Raw genomic sequence first — 25,634 nt, 5'->3', positions numbered from 1 at the left:
ATGTTTGCCCTCATTTCATAACTCTGCTGAAATAAACACATGGACATTTGACATCTCCACTAAACGGAGATTGTGTAGAAGTCAGATAATCCAAAATTAGAAATAATCAAAAAATATTCATATCTGGATCTTAATATATTTTAGTAGTAATATTTATGATGGTTTTGTTTCATTATATTGGAATAATAAATTCACCCTATGAAAGCCTAGTTACAAAAGAGGTTTAAAAAAAAAAGCTTCTCTACCTTCTGATCTCTCACCTGCTCCCCATTCCAAGCTCACACATACACACAAAGTTTTGTTCTTGGACTGGGGCAAAGCATCAGCCTAAGCAGAAGTGTCTTCTCACATTATGGTTTTCCCTTCTTGCTGGGATGAACATAAAACTGTTTAGACATCAAGTCTTCCTTTCTAAGCTAAAAGCCTCATATACATAAGAATACATATGGGCACAACTTATCAATAAAAGCCTTAAGCTGAAACATGAGATAAATCAAAATTTGAAGATAAAACATATCATTAATTACTAACCTACCGATTGGCTTAGAAATACACTAACTTTTGTATTGCAACACTTAACTGTAAAATGAAGATAAAATAAACATAAAGACAAAGTATCTAAGAATATATATACAGTCATGTACCACAAACATACTATAGAATATCATTATCATATGGAAGCATTTAGAGCTACTGTTCCCCTAACTTACTGATATACTCTTACATGAAGAACCACTTTATGAGTTACCAAATGTGAAAACTAAGCATACAAAAACCCAACTGATTTCAGTTGCTTAAAAATACACTGAAATCCTCAAATCCTATCATACCTGCTGTTAAGAAGTAGACCCACTCAGAGCCATGCTGGAGAAGATATGGCTTTGTCAAAGTAGAGTCATGAAAAAAAAAGCTTCCTATCTTACCTACTAAAATACCTGAATTCAAAGACAGGTTAAAACTCTACTCCCAGCAAGGTGAATACCACTGTCATTCAACACCCATTCCATCCTCCTTCTAATGTGCTTTCCTGAACTGCCAAGGATGAGGAGGTAAAACTCTCCTGGCCAGGCATGGTGGTTCGTGGCTGTAATCCCAGCACTTTAGGAGGCCAAGGTAGGCAGATCACTTGAGGCCTGGAGTTCAAGATCGGCCTGGAGTTCAAGATCAGCCTGGTCAATATGGCAAAACCTCATCTCTATTAAAAATACAAAAATCAGTTATTGAGCCCTACCAGAGGTTGCAGTCAGCCAAGGTCATGCCACTGTACTCTGAGCAACAGAGGGAGATTCTATCTAAAAAAAAAAACAAAAAAAACTCCTGAAGCCAGTGTTCTAGATATTATTTAGAATCCACTAACCAAATGCAATTTAAAAGGCAAAAGGTACTAATGTTTCTGTTGGCAAGTACAGTCATGACAATGTTGAGTTCTTCTGTAGCAGTGTTCCAGTTATGACTTTGTGAGTTGTGTCTTTTGTTTGTTTTTTGCCAATGAGCATGTCAAACAGACACAGTGTGGCTCCAAAGTCCAAAGCTGTGACAGTAAAGGCTACTTAATCCCTGAATCTCAGCTAAGGTGGTATGTTGCCAGTGCTGGCTTCTAGATTTGCCGCCTTCCTGTGTCAGGAGCAGCAGCGCCCTAGGTAGCCAGTTGAACGTGCTGTGTGAGCCATCCCTGGGAGACCTCCCCACCTAAAGCCCATTTTTCTAACCCACTCACTGATTTTAAAACACCAAATTCCCATTACTAAATCCCTTTTTGCTTAAAATAGCTAAAGATGTTATAAGGTTTGGCAGTGTCCCAACCCAAATCTCATCTTGAATTGTAGTTCCCAAAACCCCCATGTGTTGTGGGAGGGACCTGGTGCGAGATAATTGAATCATGGGGGCAGTTACCCCCATGCTGCTGTTCTCGTGATGTGAGTTATCACAAGATGTGATGGTTTTATAAGGGACTTTTCCCCCTTTTGTTCATCATTTCTTCTTGCTGCCACCATGTGAAGAAGGACATGTTTGCTTCCCCTTCCACCATGATTATAAGTTTCCTGAGGCCTCCTCAGTCCTGCAGAACTGTGAGCCAATTAAGTCTCTTTCTTTTATAAATTACTCAGTCTTGGGTCTGTCTTTATCAGAAGCATAAGAAGAGACTAATACAAGATGTTTCTGTTTTCTGCAGCTGAATCCTAGTATATCCAGGAAAACAAAAGAACAGGAGAAGGTCTAGGGACTAAGAGAATGAGACAAGCGAATACATATATCAGGATCAATAAGTACTTCTAAGATAGGTTGTAGGGAGAGGGAGGTGGTGATTAGGAGAGTAGTGGCTAAGAAGTTATCTAAAGGCACTGCTGTACTTTTCTCCGGCTCTAAGCCAGAAACAGGGTAGTAAAAGTCATCTACCTCTTATTGTCGTTTGCTCTTTCATATTCCAAAAGCACACTAAATGGAAATACGAATTGGTTGGAAGAAAGTGAAGGTCATTGGACATTGTAGAGTGCATAGCTCTGGTAGACATGAATGGGGGCCTTCATGTCTACCTTTCTAAGTGGAAAGACTTACCTAAGGTTAACCTTTATGCTCCTGTATGACTAAGATGAACCACTTACCTAGAAATTTTTATCCAGATTTCCCCTGCTTCCTTCTTTCTGTCCAGAGAAAAAAACCAACCCTTTCTAGAGTTCTCTTTGGAAAACACCACTATCTCAGTGATTCAAACTAAAAATCTCTTCATTGCCAATCTCTCCCTCACTCCCAAAAGTAATGACCATTCCTGTTCATTCTCCCTCCATGGTGTCCCTCTTATCCATTGCATCTTCTCTCATCTGAGTTTTATGACACCATTTTTGCTGGTCCCTTACCTCCACACCCTCCCTCCTCCAATCCATGCCACATATCCCTGCAACTGTTGTTAGCAGTCATCCTCTCTCCAAACATCTTACTAACTACACACACAGTATACATAACCCAAGCTCCTGACCCCGGCAGTCAGGGTCCTTCACAGACCAAGGACCACCTACTTTGCAAACTCTACTTCCTTCTCCCAACCTCCCACCCAAGCTACATTTGCAATGCAAAAAAAAATGCCTTATGTGCTGGGATTACTCCAGGGGCAATAGGGGAAACAGGCAAAACCAACAGGCCATTATAGTACCAAGTGGCTATGAAAATGGCGAATGATGAGGGCAAGACCTTCAGATCTCAACTCCTCCATGAGACCTTTACAAATCCTTCTCTGCCCAGCCCAGATTCATGTCTGCCTCCCTGGTTTCCCTGTTGCATTTGATTTGCTCTTTCATTATACAATATACTGCATTGTATTCCATATGCCTTTTTCACAGTAGAGCATAGGCTTGTTTGGGAGAAAAAGTGAGACTTATTCATTTTCTGTCTCCCAAAAACTTGAATGGAGTAGGTACTAAATAAATATTGTTGGATTTTGGCTGAGTAAGAAAAATCTCACAGCCAAAGCCAGCCCCAGACTCTGCCCTGGGGAACAGAGAATCATTGGTAAAGCATGAGATGCTGGGTGGTTCTCAAAGTGTGCTCCCTTTTGAGCAGCATTAGTATTACATAAGAACTTGTTAGGAATGCAAGCTATTGAGCCCTACTACAGACCTAATGAATCAGAAACTCAGGAGCTGAGGCCTAGCCATCTGTGTTATAACCACCTGAAGGTGATTCTGTCCACTCTGAAGATGGAGAACCACTGAGGTACTCAATCTTTCCCAAGGCACCTAATCATAAGAATATCCTGGGATGAAATCAAATCTACACCTTCCCAGACCCCTTCTCTGAAGATTATAATTCAGAAGGTTTGGGATAGAGCCTGGGAATTGATACACTTATCAACCCCAAAGATTCTTACCCTCAAGGAAGACTAAAAATCACTGATGTAGTGGAAAGAGTGAGCCTTTGGAATGAGGTTAAAAAACAGAATTTGGGCCCCTCACTGTGCTGTTTCCTTCTTTAGTCTATTTCCTCATTTACAAATGGCAACAGTGATTTTTTTCAGTCTAATGTCTTAGAAATCAGACATGATTTCTAAATCATATATGATTTCTAAGAAGAGGCTTGCACACAGAATATGCTAAGAAAGTGATTGATATTACAATCACTATTGTTTATGATCATTGAGGGAGATGAATGAAGAAAACAAGCCCACCTCTCTCAGAGTGAAAGTTAAACCTCCTTTCAGGTCAACATTAGTCTCCCATGAGGCTAGGCAGAGAAATGTATTTCAGACACTATGATGCTGTTAAAGAAGTTTGGAAAACATTTGTTCTAAGCTGTGAGTACTCTTAAAATATCTCTGCACACATCTTCTATGAGTTACATAAAGGTGACTGTGAGCTACATCTTGTGAAGCATGAAGAAGGGATCTCCCTCCAGCAATCCTCCCCTACCTTGGTATTACCCTAACAGAGAGGTCCTCCATTACAGCTTCACTATCTCTTCCTTAACAAATTTATCTTGCTCCTTGGTATACAAAACCTGCGAGAGGCTTCACAGGATGTTGCTCACAGTTACTCTTAAGTAACTCACAGAAGATGCATACAGGGAAATTTTAAGAGTGCTCACATACAAAAGTTTCACCAAAGTCAATCTCGCATGCAATGGTTCTATTCTAGATACCATTTTTTAAAGTGCTCATAGCAAACCACTAAACTGATTTCACAACCCACTCACTGGGTCACAATCTACCATTTGGAAAACATTAACTTACAGAGAATGTTGTTTAAAAAGCAGACTCCAAGGTCTGGAAAAAGCTTTAGTATTCATCTTCTCCAAAATGTTAATCTACAGATAATTTTCTTTAGTCTTGTATAATTTTTTCTTTAAAATCTACAGCAGAAGCATATGAATACTTTGTATGTTTTAAAAAGATCAGAAAATATAGTCTTGATAACATAACAAATCTATAGAAGAGTAAGTATATAACTACATGTAATTTTTATTTATTTATTTTTTTTACAAAACATGACTGGGGAGGGGGAGATTGTATTTTTAATCATTGTAACTTCATTGCTACATGCAAACAGTGACATCTGGTGGAATGATACTGCTTTACTTTTTAAAATATCCAGCTTTCAAATACTGGCAGTTATGGAAACAGACAAATTTCCAAATAATTCCTTTTTTGGCATTTCTACGTAAAAACAGAAATACACAAGTCTAAAATCTTACCAGACATTGACAGTGCATACTGAAATGATTTTTGTCATCCCAATCTGTATTTTTTTAAAAATGCTAAAGGCATACTGATGGGGCTATTTGTTCAAAGTGAATATAACAAATTTGAAATGAGGTTACTATTGATTAGAGTTCTATCTCTGCCAGCAACTGTAATTTAGAGTGCAAAACTTTTCCTCAGTTTCCTCATCCATAATATGAGAGGCTTAGGCTACAGAACTACTAAGATCTCTTATAACTCTGTTCAGTGTACTTCTGTGACATATATCACCAACTTGCACAGTGATTCTTATGTTCTTTGGTGTAATACCTTAGGCCACTGCTTGGATTATGTAGCAAGGAACAAGGCCATGTAAGGGGTAGGGGTTAGACTAGGATTAGACCTGATCATTGAGAAATGGCAGATGGTAGGGGAAGGTCAGTCCTAGATACCATACTGGTAGGAAATAAAAAGCATATGAGACAGAACAGAGTATTACAAATAAACTGTAACAGACCACAGGTCCTGGGTGCACTATAATTAAAAAGGTCCAGCATGAGATGATGGCACATCTGGGTTGGGGGCAACCAGTGATAGGAAGTACAAAACCAGGCAATATTCAGAGACTCCAAAGCTTTCAGTAATTGGGTAATCACCATCAGAGAAGTCTCCCACAATTACCAAGGCCACATCCTTGGCCTAGACTCAAAATAGGGGATTTTTCAGTTCCTATGTGGGAACAAGCAATAGTAAGATAAAAATCCCCATTCTGTATAAGCAGAAGTCCTGCTTCCAAAATTGGTTTACAATGGATCAAAAACAAACCACAAGAGCAAGTAAAATATGCTTCACAAAGATTATCCAACTAAGGCTCCTCAGATTCTTCCTAGATTACATCAAATTGGTCCTAAAAACAGAATGAAAGCGAGTATACAGAATTAAGCATAAAGAGAAAACATGAGAGGACCTTTCACAAATACACAAAGCAGTAGAACATAATGGAAACCACATTTAAAATATAAAGACCTGGGTGTGAATCCTAGCTTTTTCTAGCTACATAAACACGGACTAGTCAATTGTTATGCTGTATTTTTTATTTGGGAAATAAAATGATTTTATCTACTAGAGTTGTTATTGATACAAAATTAAATAATAAATGCAGTGTACTTCAATGCGTTTTTTCTGTTAGATGATTTTCCATTTTCTCAACAAATATTACTACCTTATTTGAAGGATTTGGATAAAACTTTTCAAATAAAAGCACACCTTATATATCTGATTTGTAAGCTATCATTAGTAGAGATAGTAAGTCAAAATAATTACTCATATATGTATCTCTACATTTTTATTTATATAGATAGATATCCTCAAAGGAATACAAGTTGCCAAAATAACATATATAATGTCATTTTCATGAAATGTATGTGTGTGTGTGTGTGTGTATATATATATATATATATATATATGTACAGAAAAGCTTATAATAATCTACCATATAGAAAACCCTATAGGAAAAGGTCACCCTTAGTACAATAGTTTTAACAATCACAGAGAGAAACTATAGAAGCAAATTTTTCAGATTCTGTCCCATCCCACCCCCAACACCTTTCAAGATTCTGAATGACTCAACTACTAACATAAACCTGTATCTCTGGTTCTCCTACTTAAGATCTAAAAGTACTATCCTAATACCTCCAAAATAAACAGTCAAAAAATGCCAGATAAATCTATCCAATATTAACTTTGGGTAGCCAGAAATAACTTGTCTTCATTCAAAGATAAGTACACAGAAAAACCCAAAATGATTTCTGTGAAGACAGTCTGCGAACTACAAGAATGAAATACAGCATTCAAAAAGTGACAGAAAGAACATCCTTTTGGGAAATATTTATTATAGGAAACAAAAATATTTTAGAAAGATTCTGCTTTATGTTCTTGAGGTAATAAAATTCAGATAAACAAAAGAGATTCTCTTAAGAGACCGATAGAATTTAGAAAAATATGTAAATGCCATAGCAGTCTTACAATGGAAATTAGAAGGACTTTTTAAATTTTATACCACAGAAAATGAAACCTCTGAAGAACAGAGGTTTGAGAGATAAATGTAAGCCAAACAATGATAAATGTAGAGGAAAGATAATGAAGATCCAACATACAGCTAATTGATATTCCTGAAGAAATGCACAAAATAAATAGAATAGAAACATTACTCAAAATAAAACAAAAAAGTCCTATAGTGAAGATCTATATTTGCATATAAGAAGGGCTTTCTGTGTACCCCCCAAATTAATTAGAAAGCAATCCACTCTCAAACATATGCTAGGGAAATTGTTCAAATTAAAGCAAAACATAAAATTCTGTAAGCAACTAGATGAGTAGGAGAAGCAGATTACAGGCAAATAAATAAAAAACTGGTTGGCTTCACATTTCTGTCTCACAAGATTAGATATCAAACAAAAAACAGGCAAATGCTGGCATATGAAACAGATTCTAGGAAATAGCAAAGAAGAAAAAAAGAGACTATAAAATGACAAAAAATAATACCAAGTACATCTGATAGGACAATAAATTAATATGGGGTGACCCAACCTATTATAAGAAAAAAAATTCTGATTGGCTCAAAAATATTTAAGTCTATGCAATCTACAAGGGACACAACTAAGACAGACTAAAACGAAAGTGGAAATAGATACCATATAAATAAAGCAAAAACAAAGAAAGTAGTTTTCACTTTTATGAGTTTAGCATAGAATGAAAACAAGAAGATCACAATTAACAGTTTCTTGAATTTTCTCACACACACACACACAAATATTGTTTTATATAATCACATACTTCTGCATTTAGTTCTACTTCCTTTCAGAATACAGAGCACTACCTCATTCTTTATTATGGTTGCAATGCAGCTCATTATTGGATGCACAATTAAAATTCTTCCACTGGTGGATGCTTAGGTTGTTTCCAGTTTTTAGTTAATATAAAAAGTGATATGAACATCCTTGTGCATTTCTCTTACCACCTGATAGTCATCAGCATATAAAGGTCCTTGATAAGATCACCTTGGTAAGCCTGGCCACTCCAATGTTGAGAAGTCAAGGGATGAGAAGAAGTCCCACGAGAAGGGACTGAGAAGCCATAGCCAGAGAAGCAGGAAGATAACCAAGAAAGAAGTGGTCCCTAAGGCCAAGGGATAAATGTGACTTCTATAAGAATAAGTGATCAACTGTGTCAAACACAACTGAGAAGACAAGGACTGTGAGATCTTAAAGCAAACCTGATCATGTCATTCTTCCTCAGAAACCCTATCAATGCTTTCCCAGTGCACTGTGACTAAGAATCCCTTCCCCAAGCACTCACACATGCCCTCACATACACATACAGGGTAACCATAAAATCCTGCCTTCTCTCTAGTTTCAAATGTATCACTACTCTTCCTGTTCTCTAATACTGGACTTCTCTGCAATTCTCAGATAGATTCCAATGGTCCACAGCATGAACTCAAACCTCAATGTGTATACAAATTTCCTGCATTTCTAACACATTCCCAGGTGATGGTGATGTCACTAGTCTGTGGACTATACTTTGAGTACCAAAGACGTAAAACATTCTTTCCCCTTCTCCTGCCTATCTTCTATCCATATATTCAATATAAGTATCATTTCTTCAAATCTCCCCAAATAATCAGGGACTCCTCTTACATGTTTCCATAGCACTTTGCACACCTCCATATTAATTGTCACATTCACAGTAATTAATTCACCTCTCTTTTCACTGGTCTCCAGGTTCCCTGAGGGCAGTGGTTATGTTTCTCTTGTTTACAGATGCCTCTCTAATGCCTACCTCTGTGCCTACCACAGAGTTTAGCATGTCATTTGATTTCACTATTTCTTGACATGGAAATATATTTACACATATGTTTTTAAAAGTTAGGTTACCAAACATTATGCATATAGTATTATTCTGGTTTTGTTCTATCTTATTTATTTGCAAAAGGAAAAATCTGAAATCCTATATTTAAGAATGTTAACAGGGTTATCTATGAATGGCAAGATCTTGAATAATTGTTTTTCATTTTTGCATTTGCTTGCATGTTCTTGCATATTTGTTAAAATATTTGTATTGTTTTTTGTAATAAACAAAAATGAAATTAAACATTGAATTTTGACACAACCTCTGGTTTTTCAGTTGTGGTTGCTGCTGTTCTAATGTATAAAACTAATGATCTGTCCACATATTTTACAAAAATTGACTAGAAATTTCTTTTGTAATTTGAAGCCAACTAGAGGGTTAAGTCTGGGATCTATAGCCTGTCATTGTTCACCACCCAGGAGCTGGCTGAGAGAGAGGCCTGATTTGAAAAGATCAGCCAATGTTTGTAGGACAGCATTTTTGCCACCAACTTTCTATTGATGGTGAATCAAGAAAATACACAAGCAGTTTTAGATGGACAAATAAGTGAAATGGAACAGAAATCCATAAATAAACTCAACATATTGGAATTTGAGGTATTTAAAAGCTGGCATTTTGATTCAGTGGAGAAAAGAAAATTCATTGAATAAAGTATATTTTACAATTATTCTTATCAAAATGAATTACAAATGGATTAAATATTTAATTTTTTTCAAAGAAAACGACAAAGTTACTAGAAGAAAATATGAGAGAATACATTAAAATGTAAATATATAAACACCCTTTCTAAGATTAGCATTAAGACAAAAACACATAAAACAATTGCTACATTAAAAAATTTCTGATAGCATTAAACACCATAAACAAAACTGAAAAGCAAACAACAAATTAAAAATATATCTATAATATATATATGGCAAATAACTAAAATTTTTAATATAAAAAGATCATTTACAAAATAATACAAAATCTTCAACATAAAAAGATCATTTACAAAACAAAGAAATAAATGACAACTCCACAAAATATGATCTAGTAATTCTCAAAAGGAAAAAAGCAAATAACCAAGAGGCATCTAAAAATATGTTCAACTTTACAAGAAATGAATAAAAATAATAAAAGATTTTTTAAAATTCAAAAAGAGTAACAATCATAGTTTGGCAAGAGTGTAAGGAAAAGAACAGTGTCATAAATTGGCATAAACAGTGTTACTGCAGCTTGGTTATAGTAGTAACTATTTGGCCAGGCACAGTGGCTCACACTTGTAATCCTATCACTTTAGGAGGCTGGTGCATGAGGCTCACTTTAGGCTAGGAGTTTGAGACCAGCCTCATCAACATAGTGAGACTCTATGTCTACAAAAAAATAATTAGCCTAGTGCTACCCAGGAAGCTGAGGTGGTAGGATCACTTGAGCCCAGGAGTTCAAGATTACAGTAAGCTACAATTGTGCCATTGTGCACCAGCCTTGGCAAAAGAGCAAGACCCTGTCTCTATTTAAAAAAAGAAAATTGCATGAAGTAGTAAATATCATGAAATAAATGTAGAAACTCAGGCTATAGAATGTCACATGTGGTTTAAACACATACATATAAAAAGATGTCTGGAAGGCTGTTCACCAAGCCGTTAACATTAATCTAAGTCTTTAAACACTTTTAATGATTTCCCCTACTTTAAAGCCTCAAATATAAAATTCCACACCAAAAAGTTGAACTAAATGTCCATAAACTTCTCCATATAATATACAAATATTTTTAAAGCAAAAATATGGCCAATATGAAATATTTTTATAGTTCTCATCATAATTACTGTTTGGCAAAATAAGCCTAAGTTTGAACACTACAATGCTGTTCAAATAAACTTAAGTATATACTCTTACAATTCCATTAAAATATTCCTGGTGTTTCCCATAAATGATTACCCCAAATTGGGAAAGTATTAAAACTATACACCACAAGTATTAATATCTTTGAAGTTAACTGATCATTGCATAAAAAAATGCCAAAAGCCATCAAATGAAAGGGTATGGTATTCATTTTGTTTACAGTTACCTTTCTTGAGAACACTCGGTAGTGCAGAAAAAAATTATACATTTCTCCAAACTTGTAGGTTCAGCAGACAGATATATTTTGAAAAGGTTAAGCTATGTTTAGCAAGGTAATCCTCAAGAGATAGATGCTGGAGAATTAAATATTCAGTACTTAAATTAACTTCTTATTTGGTACTTAGGAACAAATTGCCAAGAATTATCCTCATCAAATAGAACGTTTATTGACTCTCTTGGAAAAAGAAAGTGAAATCTACTTGAAGAAAAATATTTTCAGAATTGGAAAGAAATCAGCATTTCTAACACTTTGCATGAATAATTGAAGCTGTAAGTCCTGCAAATGATGTTTGGCTTGTGTAGTGCTAATGGGAATGATTCAAGACAATAGTTTCATGACTACTAGATTATGTTTATGTCTTTATTTTCTACTCCCAGCTTTGGGCTCTAAAATACACTCCAAAGAATGGCATGCTGAACTGCCGTTTTCTACTGGAGATACTGGAGCAGTTCTGAAATTTCAAAAATTCTTTACATACAATTTTTTTCAAAACTGTAATTTGATAAAGCAAAACTAACAGACTTGAGATGTATAAAATTATGATTGACAAATAAATCCTAATTTTTTTTTGCCTACATAGAAAACAAACATAAATATGACCTTCTTTTAGGAATTCAAACTGAAACTAATTGTGATTGCTAATCACTGGGAAACCAGGTAATTTTTAATCCATGAAAGAATGCAGTAGTATTGTAATTTTTACTAGAAGTCAAGTTGGAGAAAATTCATTCAAAATATAGCATGAAAAGTATGGGTACTAATAAATTTTCCATTTAACTTAATATTTAATATTTGTAATAGTCTTAAAACATGTAGTACATTTTTCAGTATTTTTACCATGGCTTCTGAATGTCAAGAGACTGTAGCGCAAGCATTCTCAATGGGCAGGTGATATTGGTGCTTTGGGTGGGTGGGCAGAGTGAGTACAGCTTACTCCTTTTATTTATAAAGCACAGACATTCAGATAGTATATAAACAGATATACAGTATATCTGGTGTATTAAAATTTAATAAGCAGGGGTGATTAGGAAAAAAAGCCTTGAAATTCTCTTTAAGTGGGTGATAATGAAAAGGCCGAGAAAAACTGAGTTAGACAAACCTGGATTCTAATTACTATCAAGAGATAAGAACTTCAGCAAGTAACCTGATATCACAGACCCTAAATTTCTTCATGAATAAAATGGAAATTACAACTTCTCCCTTACAGTTGAAGATTTAAATAGAAAACATATGCAAAGCACACAGCACAGTGCTGGGAATATAGTTACTGCAGCATAAACCTTAGGCTCCTTCCCTTTTCTCCTCTCTTTTGAGGATGCTGTCAATTATATACTCTCCACAAAAGAATATGTAGATTCCAAAGGAAGGTGAGACCCAAGGAGAAGTGGAATGAACTCCAAGAGAGATGACTTTTATATGTGATCCCTGGACCCAAGTATGCCCAATGATGGTGAAATCTAGTTCAAAAGACTGGCTTGCTTAACTTTTATTACCCTCAATTTCCAGATCTGTACTCCAGAGTTGTGATGACAAACAAATGAGATCAAGTATGTAATATGCAACACTCTGAGAGTACTAAAGTTACCTTACATTTGGGAATGGGTTCATGTTAATACCGTCAGGAAATGGAGACACAGACCTAGACTGTGTACCTGAGGAAGCATTGGAAAAGAACAAAAACTGCTCCCCCCTCTTTAGTGTCCAAGAACAGAATCAAGTCTTTAAAATCTAGTCCTCAAAGGCGGGATTTACTTGAAACTTAAAATTTAGTTTAAAATAAATTACCAGTGGAACTCTTACCTCTCTGTTTGTTCTTCATCTGTAAAGCGATCGTCTAAGAAAGAGGTTCCAAAGATTCCAAGCAGAGCATTGTGGCCTTTCCTGTTAGCAGTGTGATACACTCGAGAAGCCAGGCACAAGTCAACGGGCAGCTGCCGGGCTGGAATGGTGGTGCACAGCTTGTGAAGGTGCGGCATGGAGTAGTCTCGTGGAATTCTGCAACAGAGAAAAGAAAGTGGGCTTTCATCATGCTGTGGCCTTTAGATATAAAGTACATTTATACTGATAACTTAGTTCAGGTTCTAAAGACATATATAAATGTAGGAGATCTGATTTAAAACTACAATAATGGTATATAACAAATTTAATATCCCAATCTCAGGCCATTGTCCAGAGCTTTAAACTTGTGTCCAACTGCCTGCTGAATAGCTTAGCCTGCACCTCTAGAGACCACAGTCTACAGGCATCTCGGGATCAATAAGTCTAAAAACAAACTCTTCATCATCCCACCCTAACCTCTTCTCTCCTGAATTCTGAAACTCAGTCTAGAGACGTTATATCCAGCCGTCATGCATTATTCCTTTGCTACTCTGCTCAAATGCTAATGTCCCTAAAGAAGTGGAACAATATTGGTAGCGCATTACCCATTAAGTAGCATTGATGGAACTCTGGGTATCTCTAAGCCAGTATGGCACCTCCTTTCCCACTCTGCTGAAACTTGACTCTGTCTCCTGCCTTTCCTAAGTAGAGAGGATGACATGAAATCTGCTTTTTCTTTTCTTTTTGAAACGGAGTCTCACTCTGTCACCCACACTAAAGTGCAGTGACACGATCTCAGCTCATTGCAACCTCTGCCTCCCCGGTTCAGTGATTCCCCTGTCTCAGCCTCCCAAATATCTGGGACTACAGGCCTGTGCCACCACGCCCAGCTAATTTTTGTGCCTTTAGTAGAGATGGGGTTTCATCATGTTGGCAAGGCTGCTCTCGGACTCCTGACCTCAAGTGATCCGCCTGCCTCAGCCTCACAAAGTGCTCGATTACAGACATAAGCCACTGAGCATGGCTGAAAATCTGCTTTCTTAATCCCCAGTGCCACCTGTCATCCAATCGACAATTATTGAGCACCTACTACATGCCAGATTCTGTGCTAAGTCCTCTACACACATTTTCTCTAATTCCCACAATGAAGCTCTATTGGAGGTATAATTATCCTTATTTTGGATAGGTCACAAAATTGAGTATCCACTAGTATCCACACACAACATTACTGGCTATCAGCCAAACTTCGTGCCTATTAGTGACTTCTGGATGGAAGTGCCCTTCTCCAGAAGTACTCCATGCCTACCTTCCTACTAAAGCTTACATAACCAAATGGCCGCCTTTTCATCAAATCAAATCAAATCAAATCAACTTTAGATCTTTAGATCATGTTCTCTTCTGAACCCCAAAACACAGCTGAGAATATGAACGACTTGTTGAAATTGCTCTTCCTTCATGGGCCTTAAATGCTGCACTATCCCAGATTTCCATCTGCCTCTCAAATTCATCATAATCTGACTTAGTCGTTAGTTTTCCTTCTCCAGTTTCCAAACTGGGTGTGGTTTCTGAGGTCTGAACTTCTCTTTGTACATTGGAAAAATCATCTTTAATGTTCCAGCTATTACCTCTGTGCTGAGAATTCCCAAATCTTACCTCCAATATCACTACCTCATTAGATTCCTCATTTTCAAGACAGAAAACATCTTTGACCCCTCTCTCTTTTGCCTGCTCATCCAATGGAGAAAACTGAGTTTCTCCCCTGCACAGGATTGCTCAGGTGTGCTCCTTCTCCACCCTCACTGCCAGCACATCCTTCATCACCTCAGCCTGCACAAGCAGTCGTTTGCCAGTTGGGTTGAGCACGGCACCCTCTGTCTATTCTTTCCCTCTGCAAAATTCTACCAGCTTAATCTCCTTTAAGTGCTCCTTTACTCAGCACATTGGTTGGTTGTTGCTTACTGCATCTGTCTAACTTCCTCTCTCCATTTCAAGGCTCCTAGCCTTTGGACTTACTTCTAGCATTGTGATTAAGAGTGCAGACTCTGAAGTCAGACTGCCTGGGTTCAAACACTGTTTATAGTTCTCTCTTGGTCTTAAGCAAGTCAATTAATGTATCTATGCCTTCTCCTGGATACAGTTGCTTTAAGAAAGAAGAGTGATGCATTTAGAATGGTGTCTCTCACATGGCAGATGTTAGCTATTCTCATCAGTTTCCGGGACAAATCACAAGACTAGACCTGTCAGTCCCTTCAGTTATGGATACAGTGCTGTCTACCCTTTTGTCCACGTCTAAATATCCTTCAAACAAGATCTCAAGGCCAGACTTCTCTGACAAGTTTATCTTTTTTTCTTTTTTACAAACTGTGTTTTTTTGTAAGTTGCTCTACTCTTATGTCACCCACTTTTACCCTTTATCTAGAGGGTTAATGGTCGTCTGTCCACTGACTACTCCATATGGCTGGGACTGCTTCAGAGATTAGCATGGTGTAAAGAATATAGACTTTGGAGTTGACTGGGCCTGGATAAGGATCTTGGTTCTAACACTTGCAAACTGTATTACCGACTTCTTTAAAAGTCTTCCAATAAATGAGGATAAAAATCCCTAACCCTTGCCTTTATAAGAACTGACAAAAATAGAAGATATGTCATTCCCAGTCTGTGGAAATCTCTCAAGAAATGGTTTATTATTGTTGTTACTATTATTTTGCACTACACAGCACCTCACCCATTGCCAGGCACCATATGTACACTACTGAATCATCTGAATCATAGAGAGTGGTCTATGGCATTTCCAAAAGAGCATAGGGCCTAACAAAAACAGGATACGAAATGTGTACATGTGCATGTGAAAGAGGAAAAGAGAGGTAAGTCTAAACATTTGGCACCTGAGACAAAGAGGCGAAACTGGAGGAGAGAAAGGGGGTAACCAGAAAGCCAGGGCTCCCAGGTACTCTAGGCTCCTAACAAAGGGCTTTTAAAATAGAGGGGGAAAAAAAGGTGTGTCTGATGTCAAGCTCACCTACATCATCATTCTACCTGAGACAGGTCCTGGCTAATGGAACGTGTGTGAGATTACATTACTGATTTTTATTTTTTCTTTTAAAAGCATCACAACCAATGTGAATTCCTGTGCACTCATTATAGTCTATTAACATGAATAAGCAAATAAATTTCCCTTGGTTATTAACCTCAATAACAATGTGCTATAACAGATGTTTGAATTCCCAAGAATACAATTTAATTTGAGGGCTAGTGAGAAAATTTAGGTTGAAAATTGAGTAAAGGAAAAGGAAGAGTAAATAAAAGACTTTCAGAAACACTTTTTCAAGATTCTCTTTTACCATACAATTTTTTAAAATACCAGACTCTTATTGCTCTGCATCTCTTTCTATTTCTCACTAATGGAAATTTCTAATTTTGGTTTTAATGAATTAAAGTAGTACTATATATATCAATAAGATCTACAAATATTTTTGGCATGCTCAAGAAAGGCTGTGTGTTTTTATAGCACACTCTTCTTAAACAGGACTATTTGTCATTCTTTGAAACACTAAGACATAAAAAAGAAAAGACTCTGACTCTGTGTGTGGCCATACTACTCTGCTTAATGCACTAAATGCAAGGTTTTTTAGAAAAAAAAATCAAGAAGTTTCTGCTTCATTGATAGTCTGACAGTAACTATTTATTGAAGGTAAAATACTTGTTGTCTGCTGTCACTATTTGTTTTAATACATAATCTTGCTAACTAAATGAGCTTAAAGCAATGCAGATAAGCAATGGTATGTACAGGGTCACTTAAATGCCAATTTGACTGTTTCATAAACTTTGGAATTCTTTTCCCATGAGTCTATTCTCAGCTACTAAATTGTGAGTAATATCCATTTACAAAGTTTGAGCTGGCTATAAAAAGGTTGTCTTCCATGTCCAGCATACTTTCAGTGCCCTAAACAACAACAAAAGCCAATAATTAAAATGTATTCAAACCCCTATTAAGAGTTAAATGAAGAATAATCTAGAAGAAACCAACCCATAAAAACTTAGTGGTGAAATAAGGAGAAAATCAGAATTTCAACAAGGTGACTAGCAAAAGGTAAACCATAATCTAAATTGCATTTCCACACTATTATTTAAAATTGTGGTTGTATTCCTGTGTAGTAAGAAACTCCATTAAAAATATGGATGTGAGGATGAAGCATGATATTAATAGTAGAGAAAAATAATGCCATCTAAATTACCAAACTGATGGCTTATGGACATTTTGTGTTGGCTTGTTTTTCATTTTATCATAACAAAATTAACCAATATAATAAGCAATTGATCCAAATCAGGCATTACAGTGACCAAAAATATCAAATCAAACATGCTAACATTTAATTTTCTCTAGTCTTACAAAGAGGCTTTTTATTCCAGCTATTGTTACATCATGAAAGTAAGTACATTTGCCAAAAGCAGGAAAAGAAAAAAGCATGAATTATAACACATATATCTAACTGTAAAACCTACCACCAACTTTTCCTGTGAGAAGGTTTAACCTCATATATGAATTTCTAAAACATTTAGTTTTCTTTTTTTAAAATGTGTTTTCATGTCTCAGTGCTGCTGAATAACTTCTCTTCCAATAGAAAAATTATAAATTTAAGAAAATTACTTTCTTTGTAGTTTTTTATCACAAAGTGGTTTTGAAGACTTTCTTGGTCTCAGTGATTTACATTTCCGCATTTGCTTAATTTGTTTTCCTTTGATTTGCAAGAATTCTGATGATTTTGCCTTTAAAAAAAATACAAAGTGTGCTGTTAAGGGAGGATGCAACATGAGAGTTAGATCTTTTTCTCATATTTAATAAGCCATCTCATATTTAAACTCCAGGTTTCTATGTATATTTTATAAAAGGATCCTAACAGTAAGTTGATAGTTTCCCCTAAATTCATTCCTAAATTTTACATATACACCTTTATAACAATAAAAATATTAATACCATATTTATTTACAATATTTTTGTTTATTACCCCAAAATTATTAAAGAATAAATATAATATTCTCCCTCCATAAGTGCACTCTTCTTTATTGGTATTTGTAATAAAACTTATCTTTAGTTCCTTAAAATTTGGTATGACTGCTGGTTACAACCACAAGCTAAAAAGAACTTCACTGCTTTATATTTTTGTTTTGATCAATATTTATCAAAAGTTGTACTGTCTTAAAGTTTGTACTTCTTACAGTTGTACTGTTTTCTACTTGTATTGCCTAAGGAAAATCAAATACATTTTGTGTCATAAATAATTGCCTTTTACTCATTGTAAGTATTAGGGGTATTATTTCCCTAGATTTTCTAGAAAATTTTCAGAATTCATGGTGATCATTCATGTAAAGATATTTTTCTCTGTGGGTTGCTCTATATATTTTTGAGATTAGACTTAAAAAAGAAATCAGGGAGGCCCTCCTTAGAAAAGCTATGGTTGAATAAGTAGAAGATAGCCAGATAAAAAGAAGTTAGTTTTTTTATGTTAGGTAGAGGGTTTAAGCTTGATACGGTAGCAAGGAAAGAGCTACTGCAACTTCCTGGGTAATGAAGTAATGAAGAATAAAGAAAGTTCAATGAATACGAGCATTCCATCTAAACTTCTCGGCAATCTGAATTTCCTGTACAGTATTTCCACAAAGTGGTCATCACCTGGCTGGAACATGGTCAGGACTGGAGAACTTGAATGCAAATAAAGTCAGCCACTTTCTCTTTGAAAATCTTCCAGTCCTAGAGTTTTTGCTTGTTTCTTTATTATTGAATCTAACAACTTTCATTCACCAGTCTCAATTCAAACCTCAGGAACCATACAAGCGCAATGTAGCTCTCAGTTGTTTGAGAGACAGACAAATATTAGAATACAGTTGACTCCCCTGGATCTACTTTTCCCTCAGATATATATACCCAGTCCTTTCAACTCTATCTTACATAACATGGCTTTCAAGTACTATACTTAGTCATCTTAACTGCTCTCTTCCAAACAGACTCTAATTTGTCTGAGCTCCTCCTGGGGTTGGACACCTGTATGTGAACACAATATTTGAGGTGTGATATAATCAGATCAACCAGAAAAAAGATGGTATTTGCAAATCAGTGCAAACCATGATTGCATTTGGCTTCATCACAAAACAGCCTAAAACACTGAAGTTTTTCACATTTGCTACTAAATCTTGTCATCCCATATCTATACACTTAGTTTATGGATCCTAAGGCTATCCTAATTAAATTTTATCTGAGATCTGACTAATTATATCTTTTTTTAATTCTTCATTTTTGTGGGTACATAGTAGGTGTATATATTCATGGGGTACATAAAATGTTTTGATACAGGCATGCAATGCATAATAATTACATCATGGAGAATGGAGTATCCATCCCCTTGAGCATTTATTCTTTGTGCTACAAACAATCCAATTACACTCTCTTAGTTATTTTTAAATGTACAATTAAATTATTAACTGGCTGGGCATGGTGGCTCACACCTGTAATCCCAACACTTTGGAAGGCTGAGGTGGGTGGATCACATGATGTCAGGAGTTCAAGACCAGCCTGACCAAAATGGAGAAACCCTGTGTCTCCACTAAAAATACAAAATTAGTCGGGCATGGTGGGCATGCTTGTAATCCCAGCTACTTGGAAGGCTGAGGCAGGAGAATCTCTTGAACCCAGGAGGCGAAGGTTGTGGTGAGCCAAGATCACATCATTGCACTCCAGCCTGGGCAACAAGAGTGAAACTCAGTCTTAAATAAATACTATAGTCACCCTGTTATGCTATCAAGTACTATGCCATATTAATTAATTCTAACTATTTTTTTTACTCATTAGCCACCCCTACTACACGCCCGCCAAGTCTCCCTTCCCAGCCTCTGGTAACCATCCTTATACTCTCTATCTATATGGGTTCAGTTGTTTTTATTTTTAGATCCCACAAATAAGTGAGAATCTGTGATGTTTGTCTTGCTGTGCCTGGATTATTTCACTTAACATAATAATCGCCAGTTCCTTCCATGTTGTAGCAAATGACTGAATCTCATTTTTTTTTTTCTGAGACAGAGTCTCAATCTGTAGCCCAGGCTAGAGTGCAGTGGCATGATCACAACGCACTGCAGCCTCGACCTCTTGGGCTCCATTGATCTTCCCACCTCAGCCACCCAAATGACTGGGACTACAGGCATGCACCATCAAGTCTGGCTAATATTTGTATTTTTTAGAGATGGAGTTTTGCCATGTTTTCCAGTCTGGTCTCAAACTCCTGAGCTCAAGCAATCTACCTGGCTAGGCCTCCGAAAGTACTGGGATTAAAGGCTTCAGCCACCGTGCCCAGTCCCATTCTTTTTTATGGCTGATTTTCTTTATTGATTCTTCTGTTGATTGACACTTAGGTTGCTTACAAATCTTGGCTGTTGCGTGGCCAGTGCTGCAACAAACATGGGAGTGCAGATATCCCTTTGATATACTGATTTCCTTTCTTTGGGGTATGTAGCCAGCAGTGGAATTGCTGTGTCATATGGTAGTTCTATATTTAGGGTTCTTTTTTGTTTTTTTTAATTGCATTTTAGGTTTTGGGGTACATGTGAAAAACATTCAAGATTGTTGCATAGGTGCATACGTGGCAGTATGATTTGCTGCCTTCCTCCCTTTCACCTATATGTGGCATTTCTCCTCATGCTATCTCTCCCCAACTCCCCACCCCCCGCTGTCCCTCCCACTCCCCCCAACAGACCCCAGTGTATAGTGCTCCCCTCCCTGTGTCCATGTGTTCTCATTGTTCAACACCCGTCTATGAGTGAGAACATGCGGTGTTTGATTTTGTGTTCTTGCGTCCGTTTGCAGAGAATGATGGTTTCCAGGTTCATCCATGTCCCTACAAAGGACGCGAACTCATGGTTTTTGATGGCTGCATAATATTTCATGGTGTATATGTGCCACATTTTCCCTGTCCAGTCTATCATCAATGGGCATTTGGGTTGGTTCCAGGTCTTTGCTATTGTAAACTGTGCTGCAATGAACATTCGTGTGCATGTGTCCTTACAGTAGAACGATTTATAATCCTTTGGATATATACCCAGTAATGGGATTGCTGGGTCAAATGGAATTTCTATTTCTAGGTCCTTGAGGAATCACCACACTGTCTTCCACAATGGTTGAACTAATTTACACTCCCACCAACAGTGTAAAAGTGTTCCTATTTCTGCACATCCTCTCCAGCATCTGTTGTCTCCAGATTTTTTTAATGATCGCCATTCTAACTGGCGTGAGATGGTATCTCAATGTAGTTTTGATTTGCATTTCTCTAATGACCAGTGATGATGAGCATTTTTTCATATGCTTGTTGCCCTCATGTATGTCTTCTTTTGTAAAGTATCTGTTCATATCCTTTGCCCACTTTTGAATGGGCTTGCTTGTTTTTTTCTTGTAAATCTGTTTTAGTTCATTGTAAATTCTGGATATCAGCCCTTTGTCAGACAGGTAGGCTGCAAAAATTTTTTCCCATTCTGTTGGTTGCCGATTCACTCTAATGACTGTTTCTTTTGCCATGCAGAAGCTGTGGAGTTTGATTAGGTCCCATTTGTCTATTTTGGCTTTTGTTGCCAATGCTTTTGGTGTTTTGGTCATGAAGTCCTTGCCTACGCCTATGTCCTGAATGGTTTTGTCTAGGTTTTCTTCTAGGGTTTTTGTGGTGTTAGGTCTTATGTTTAAGTCTTTAATCCATCTGGAGTTAATTTCAGTGTAAGGTGTCAGGAAGGGGTCCAGTTTCTGCTTTCTGCATATGGCTAGCCAGTTTTCCCAACACCACTTATTAAACAGGGAATCCTTTCCCCATTGTTTGTTTTTATCAGGTTTGTCAAAGATCGGGTGGTTGTAGATATGTTGTGTTGCCTCTGAGGCCTCTGTTCTGTTCCATTGGTCTATATCTCTGTTTTGGTACCAGTACCATGCTGTTTTGATTACTGTAGCCTTGTAGTATAGTTTGATGTCCGGTAGTGTGATGCCTCCCGCTTTTGTTCTTTTTGCTTAGAACTGACTTGGCTATGCGGGCTCTCTTTTGGTTCCATATGAAGTTTAAGGTGGTTTTTTCCAGTTCTGTGAAGAAGGTCATTGGTAGCTTGATGGGGATAGTGTTGAATCTGTAAATTACTTTGGGCAGTATGGCCATTTTCACGATATTGATTTTTCCTAACCATGAACATGGAATGTTTCTCCATCTGTTTGTGTCCTCTCTTATCTCGTTGAGCAGTGGTTTGTAGTTCTCCTTGAAGAGATCCTTTACGTTCCTTGTTAGTTGTATTCCTATGTATTTTATTCTCTTTGTAGCAATTGTGAATGGCAGTTCGTTCTTGATTTGGTTCTCTTTAAGTCTGTTGTTGGTGTATAGGAATGCTTGTGATTTTTGCACATTGATTTTGTATCCTGAGACTTTGCTGAAGTTGCTTATCAGTTTCAGGAGATTTGGGGCTGAGATGATGGGGTCTTCTAGATATACAATCATGTCATCTGCAAACAGAGACAATTTGACTTCCTCCTTTCCTAATTGAATACCCTCTATTTCTTTTTCTTGCCTGATTGCTCTGGCTAGAACTTCCAGTACTATATTGAATAGGAGTGGTGAGAGAGGGCATCCTTGTCTAGTGCCAGATATCAAAGGGAATGCTTCCAGTTTTTGCCCATTCAGTATGATATTGGCTGTTGGTTTGTCATAAATAGCTTTTATTATTTTGAGATACGTTCCGTCAATACCTAGTTTATTGAGGGGTTTTAGCATAAAGGGCTGTTGAATTTTGTCAAAGGCCTTCTCTGCATCAATTGAGATAGTCATGTGGTTTTTGTCTTTGGTTCTGTTTATGTGGTGAATTATATTTACAGCCTTGCGTATGTTGAACCAGCCTTGCATCCCCAGGATGAATCCTACTTGATCATGGTGGATAAGCTTTTTGATGTGCTGTTGCAATCAGCTTGCCAGTATTTTATTGAAGATTTTTGCATCTATGTTCATCATGGATATTGGCCTGAAGTTTTCTTTTCTTGTTGAGTCTCTGCCGGGTTTTGGTATCAGGATGATGTTGGTCTCATAAAATGATTTGGGAAGGATTCTCTCTTTTTGGATTATTTGGAATAGTTTCAGAAGGAATGGTACCAGTTCCTCTTTGTATGTCTGGTAGAATTCGGCTGTGAACCCATCTGGACCTGGGCTCTTTTTGGGTGGTAGGCTCTTAATTGCTGCCTCGACTTCAGACCTTGTTATTGGTCTATTCAGGGTTTCGACTTCTTCCTGGTTTAGGCATGGGAGGAGGCAACTGTCCAGGGATTTATCCATTTCTTCCAGGTTTTCTAGTTTATGTGCATAGAGTTGTCTGTAATAATCTCTGATGATGGTTTGAATTTCTGTGGCATCTGTGGTGATATCCCCTTTATCATTTTTTATTGCATCTATTTGGTTATTCTCTCTTTTCTTTTTTATTAATATGGCTAGTGGTCTGTCTATTTTGTTGATCTTTTCAAAAAACCAGCTCCTGGATTTATTGATTTTTTGAAGGGTTTTTTTGTGTCTCTATCTCCTTCAGTTCTGCTCTGATCTTAGTTATTTCTTGTCTTCTGCTAGGTTTTGAGTTTTTTTGATCTTGCTCCTCTAGCTCTTTCAATTTTGACGATAGAGTGTCAATTTTAGATCTCTCCTAGCTTCTCATATGGGCACTTATTGTTATATATTTTCCTCTAGAGACTGCTTTAAATGTGTCCCAGAGATTCTGGTATGTGGTGTCTTCATTCTCGTTGGTTTCGAGAAACATCTTTATTTCTGCCTTCATTTCATTATTTATCCAGTCAACATTCAAGAGAAAGTTGTTCAGTTTCCATGAAGCTGTGCGGTTCTGGGTTGGTTTCTGAATTCTGGGTTCTAACTTGATTGCACTGTGGTCTGAGAGACTGTTTGTTATGGTTTCCGTTCTTTTGCATTTGCTGAGGAGTGATTTGCTTCCAATTATGTGGTCAATTTTAGAGTAGGTGTGATGTGGCACTGAGAAGAATGTATATTCTGTGGATTTGGGGTGGAGAGTTCTGTAAATGTCTTATTAGGTTTGCTTGGTCCAGGTCTGAGTTCAAGTCCTGGATATCCTTGTTAATTTTCTGTCTCTTTGATCTGTCTAATATTGACAATTGTGTGTTAAAATCTCACACTATTATTGTGTGGGAGTCTAAGTTTCTTTGTAAGTCATTAAGAACTTGCCTTATGTATCTGGGTGCTCCTGTATTAGGTGCATATATATTTAGGATCGTTAGCTCTTCTTGTTGCATTGATCCTTTTACCATTATGTAATGTCCTTCTTTGTCTCTTTTGATCTTTGTTGCTTTAAAGTCTATTTTATCAGAGATGAGAATTGCAACTCCTGCTTTTTTTTGTTCTCCATTGGCTTGGTAAATCTTCCTCCATCCCTTTATTTTGAGCCTTTGTGTATCCTTGCATGTGAGATGGGTTTCCTGGATACAGCACACTGATGGGTTTTGGCTTTTTATCCAATTTGCCAGTCTGTGTCTTTTGATTGGGGCATTTAGTCCATTTACGTTTAGGGTTAATATTGTTATGTGTGAATTTGATCCTGCCATTTTGATGCTAGCTGGCTGTTTTGCCCGTTGGTTGATGCAGATTCTTCATTGTGTTGATGCTCTTTACCATTTGGTGTGTTTTTGGAGTGGCTGATACTGGTTGTTCTTTTCTATGTGTAGTGCCTCTTTCAGGAGCTCTTGGAAAGCAGGTCTGGTAGTGATGAAATCTCTGAGTACTTGCTTGTTCACAAAGGATTTTATTTTTCCTTCACCTGTGAAGCTTAGTTTGGCTGGATACGAAATTCTGGGTTGAAAGTTCTTTTCTTTAAGGATGTTGAATATTGGCCCCCACTCTCTTCTGGCTTGTAGGATTTCTGCTGAGAGATCTGCTGTGAGTCTTTTGGGCTTCCCTTTGTGGGTAACCCGACCTTTCTCTCTAGTTGCCCTTAGTATTTTCTCCTTCATTTCAACCCTGGTGAATCTGACGATTATGTGCCTTGGGGTTGCTCTTTTTGAGGAATATCTTTGTGGTGTTCTCTGTTTCCTGGACTTGAATATTGGCCTGCCTTGCTAGGTTGGGGAAGTTTTCCTGGATAATATCCTGAAGAGTATTTTCCAGCTTGGATGCATTCTCTTCGTCACATTCAGGTACGCCTATCAAACGTAGATTAGGTCTTTTCACATAGTCCCATATTTCTTGTTGACTTTGTTCATTCCTTTTTACCCTGTTTTCTCTAATCTTGCCTTCTCGTTTTATTTCATTGAGTTGATCTTCGACCTCTTATTAGAGGTCGAAGACCTCTGCTTTTCTTCTGCTTGGTCAATTCGGCTGTTGAAACTTGTGCATGCTTCACAAAGTTCTCGTGTTGTTTTTTAGCTCCATCAATTCACTTATATTCCTCTCTAAGTTGTCCATTCTCGTTAACATTTCGTCAAATCTTTTTTCAAGGTTCTTAGTTTCTTTGCATTGGGTTAGAACATGTTCTTTTAGCTCACAGAAGCTTCTTATTACCCACTTTCTGAAGGCTGATTCTGTCATTTCATCACACTCATTCTCCATCCAGTCTTGTTCCCTT

At 37.1% G+C, this 25,634-nt stretch overlaps 1 protein-coding gene across 1 annotated transcript in view; it reads right to left on the bottom strand.

Moving 5' to 3' along the window:
- Window positions 1-25,634, bottom strand: part of TTC6 (tetratricopeptide repeat domain 6) — a 226,700-nt gene that overhangs the window by 108,282 nt on the left and 92,784 nt on the right. The window contains exons 5-6 of the mRNA XM_064365726.1: window positions 17,647-17,765; window positions 12,981-13,175 (exon numbers count right to left, since the gene is read on the bottom strand). Of these exons, the coding sequence (XP_064221796.1) occupies window positions 12,981-13,175; window positions 17,647-17,765 (314 nt within the window). The remainder of the gene's footprint in view (window positions 1-12,980; window positions 13,176-17,646; window positions 17,766-25,634) is intronic.

Source organism: Aotus nancymaae, unplaced genomic scaffold (genome assembly GCF_030222135.1).
Source record: "Aotus nancymaae isolate 86718 unplaced genomic scaffold, 86718_ANA_hifiasm-v0.15.2.pri h1tg000062l, whole genome shotgun sequence".
Classification (NCBI taxonomy): domain Eukaryota; kingdom Metazoa; phylum Chordata; class Mammalia; order Primates; family Aotidae; genus Aotus; species Aotus nancymaae.
This window is presented reverse-complemented; position numbering and strand designations above follow the sequence as displayed.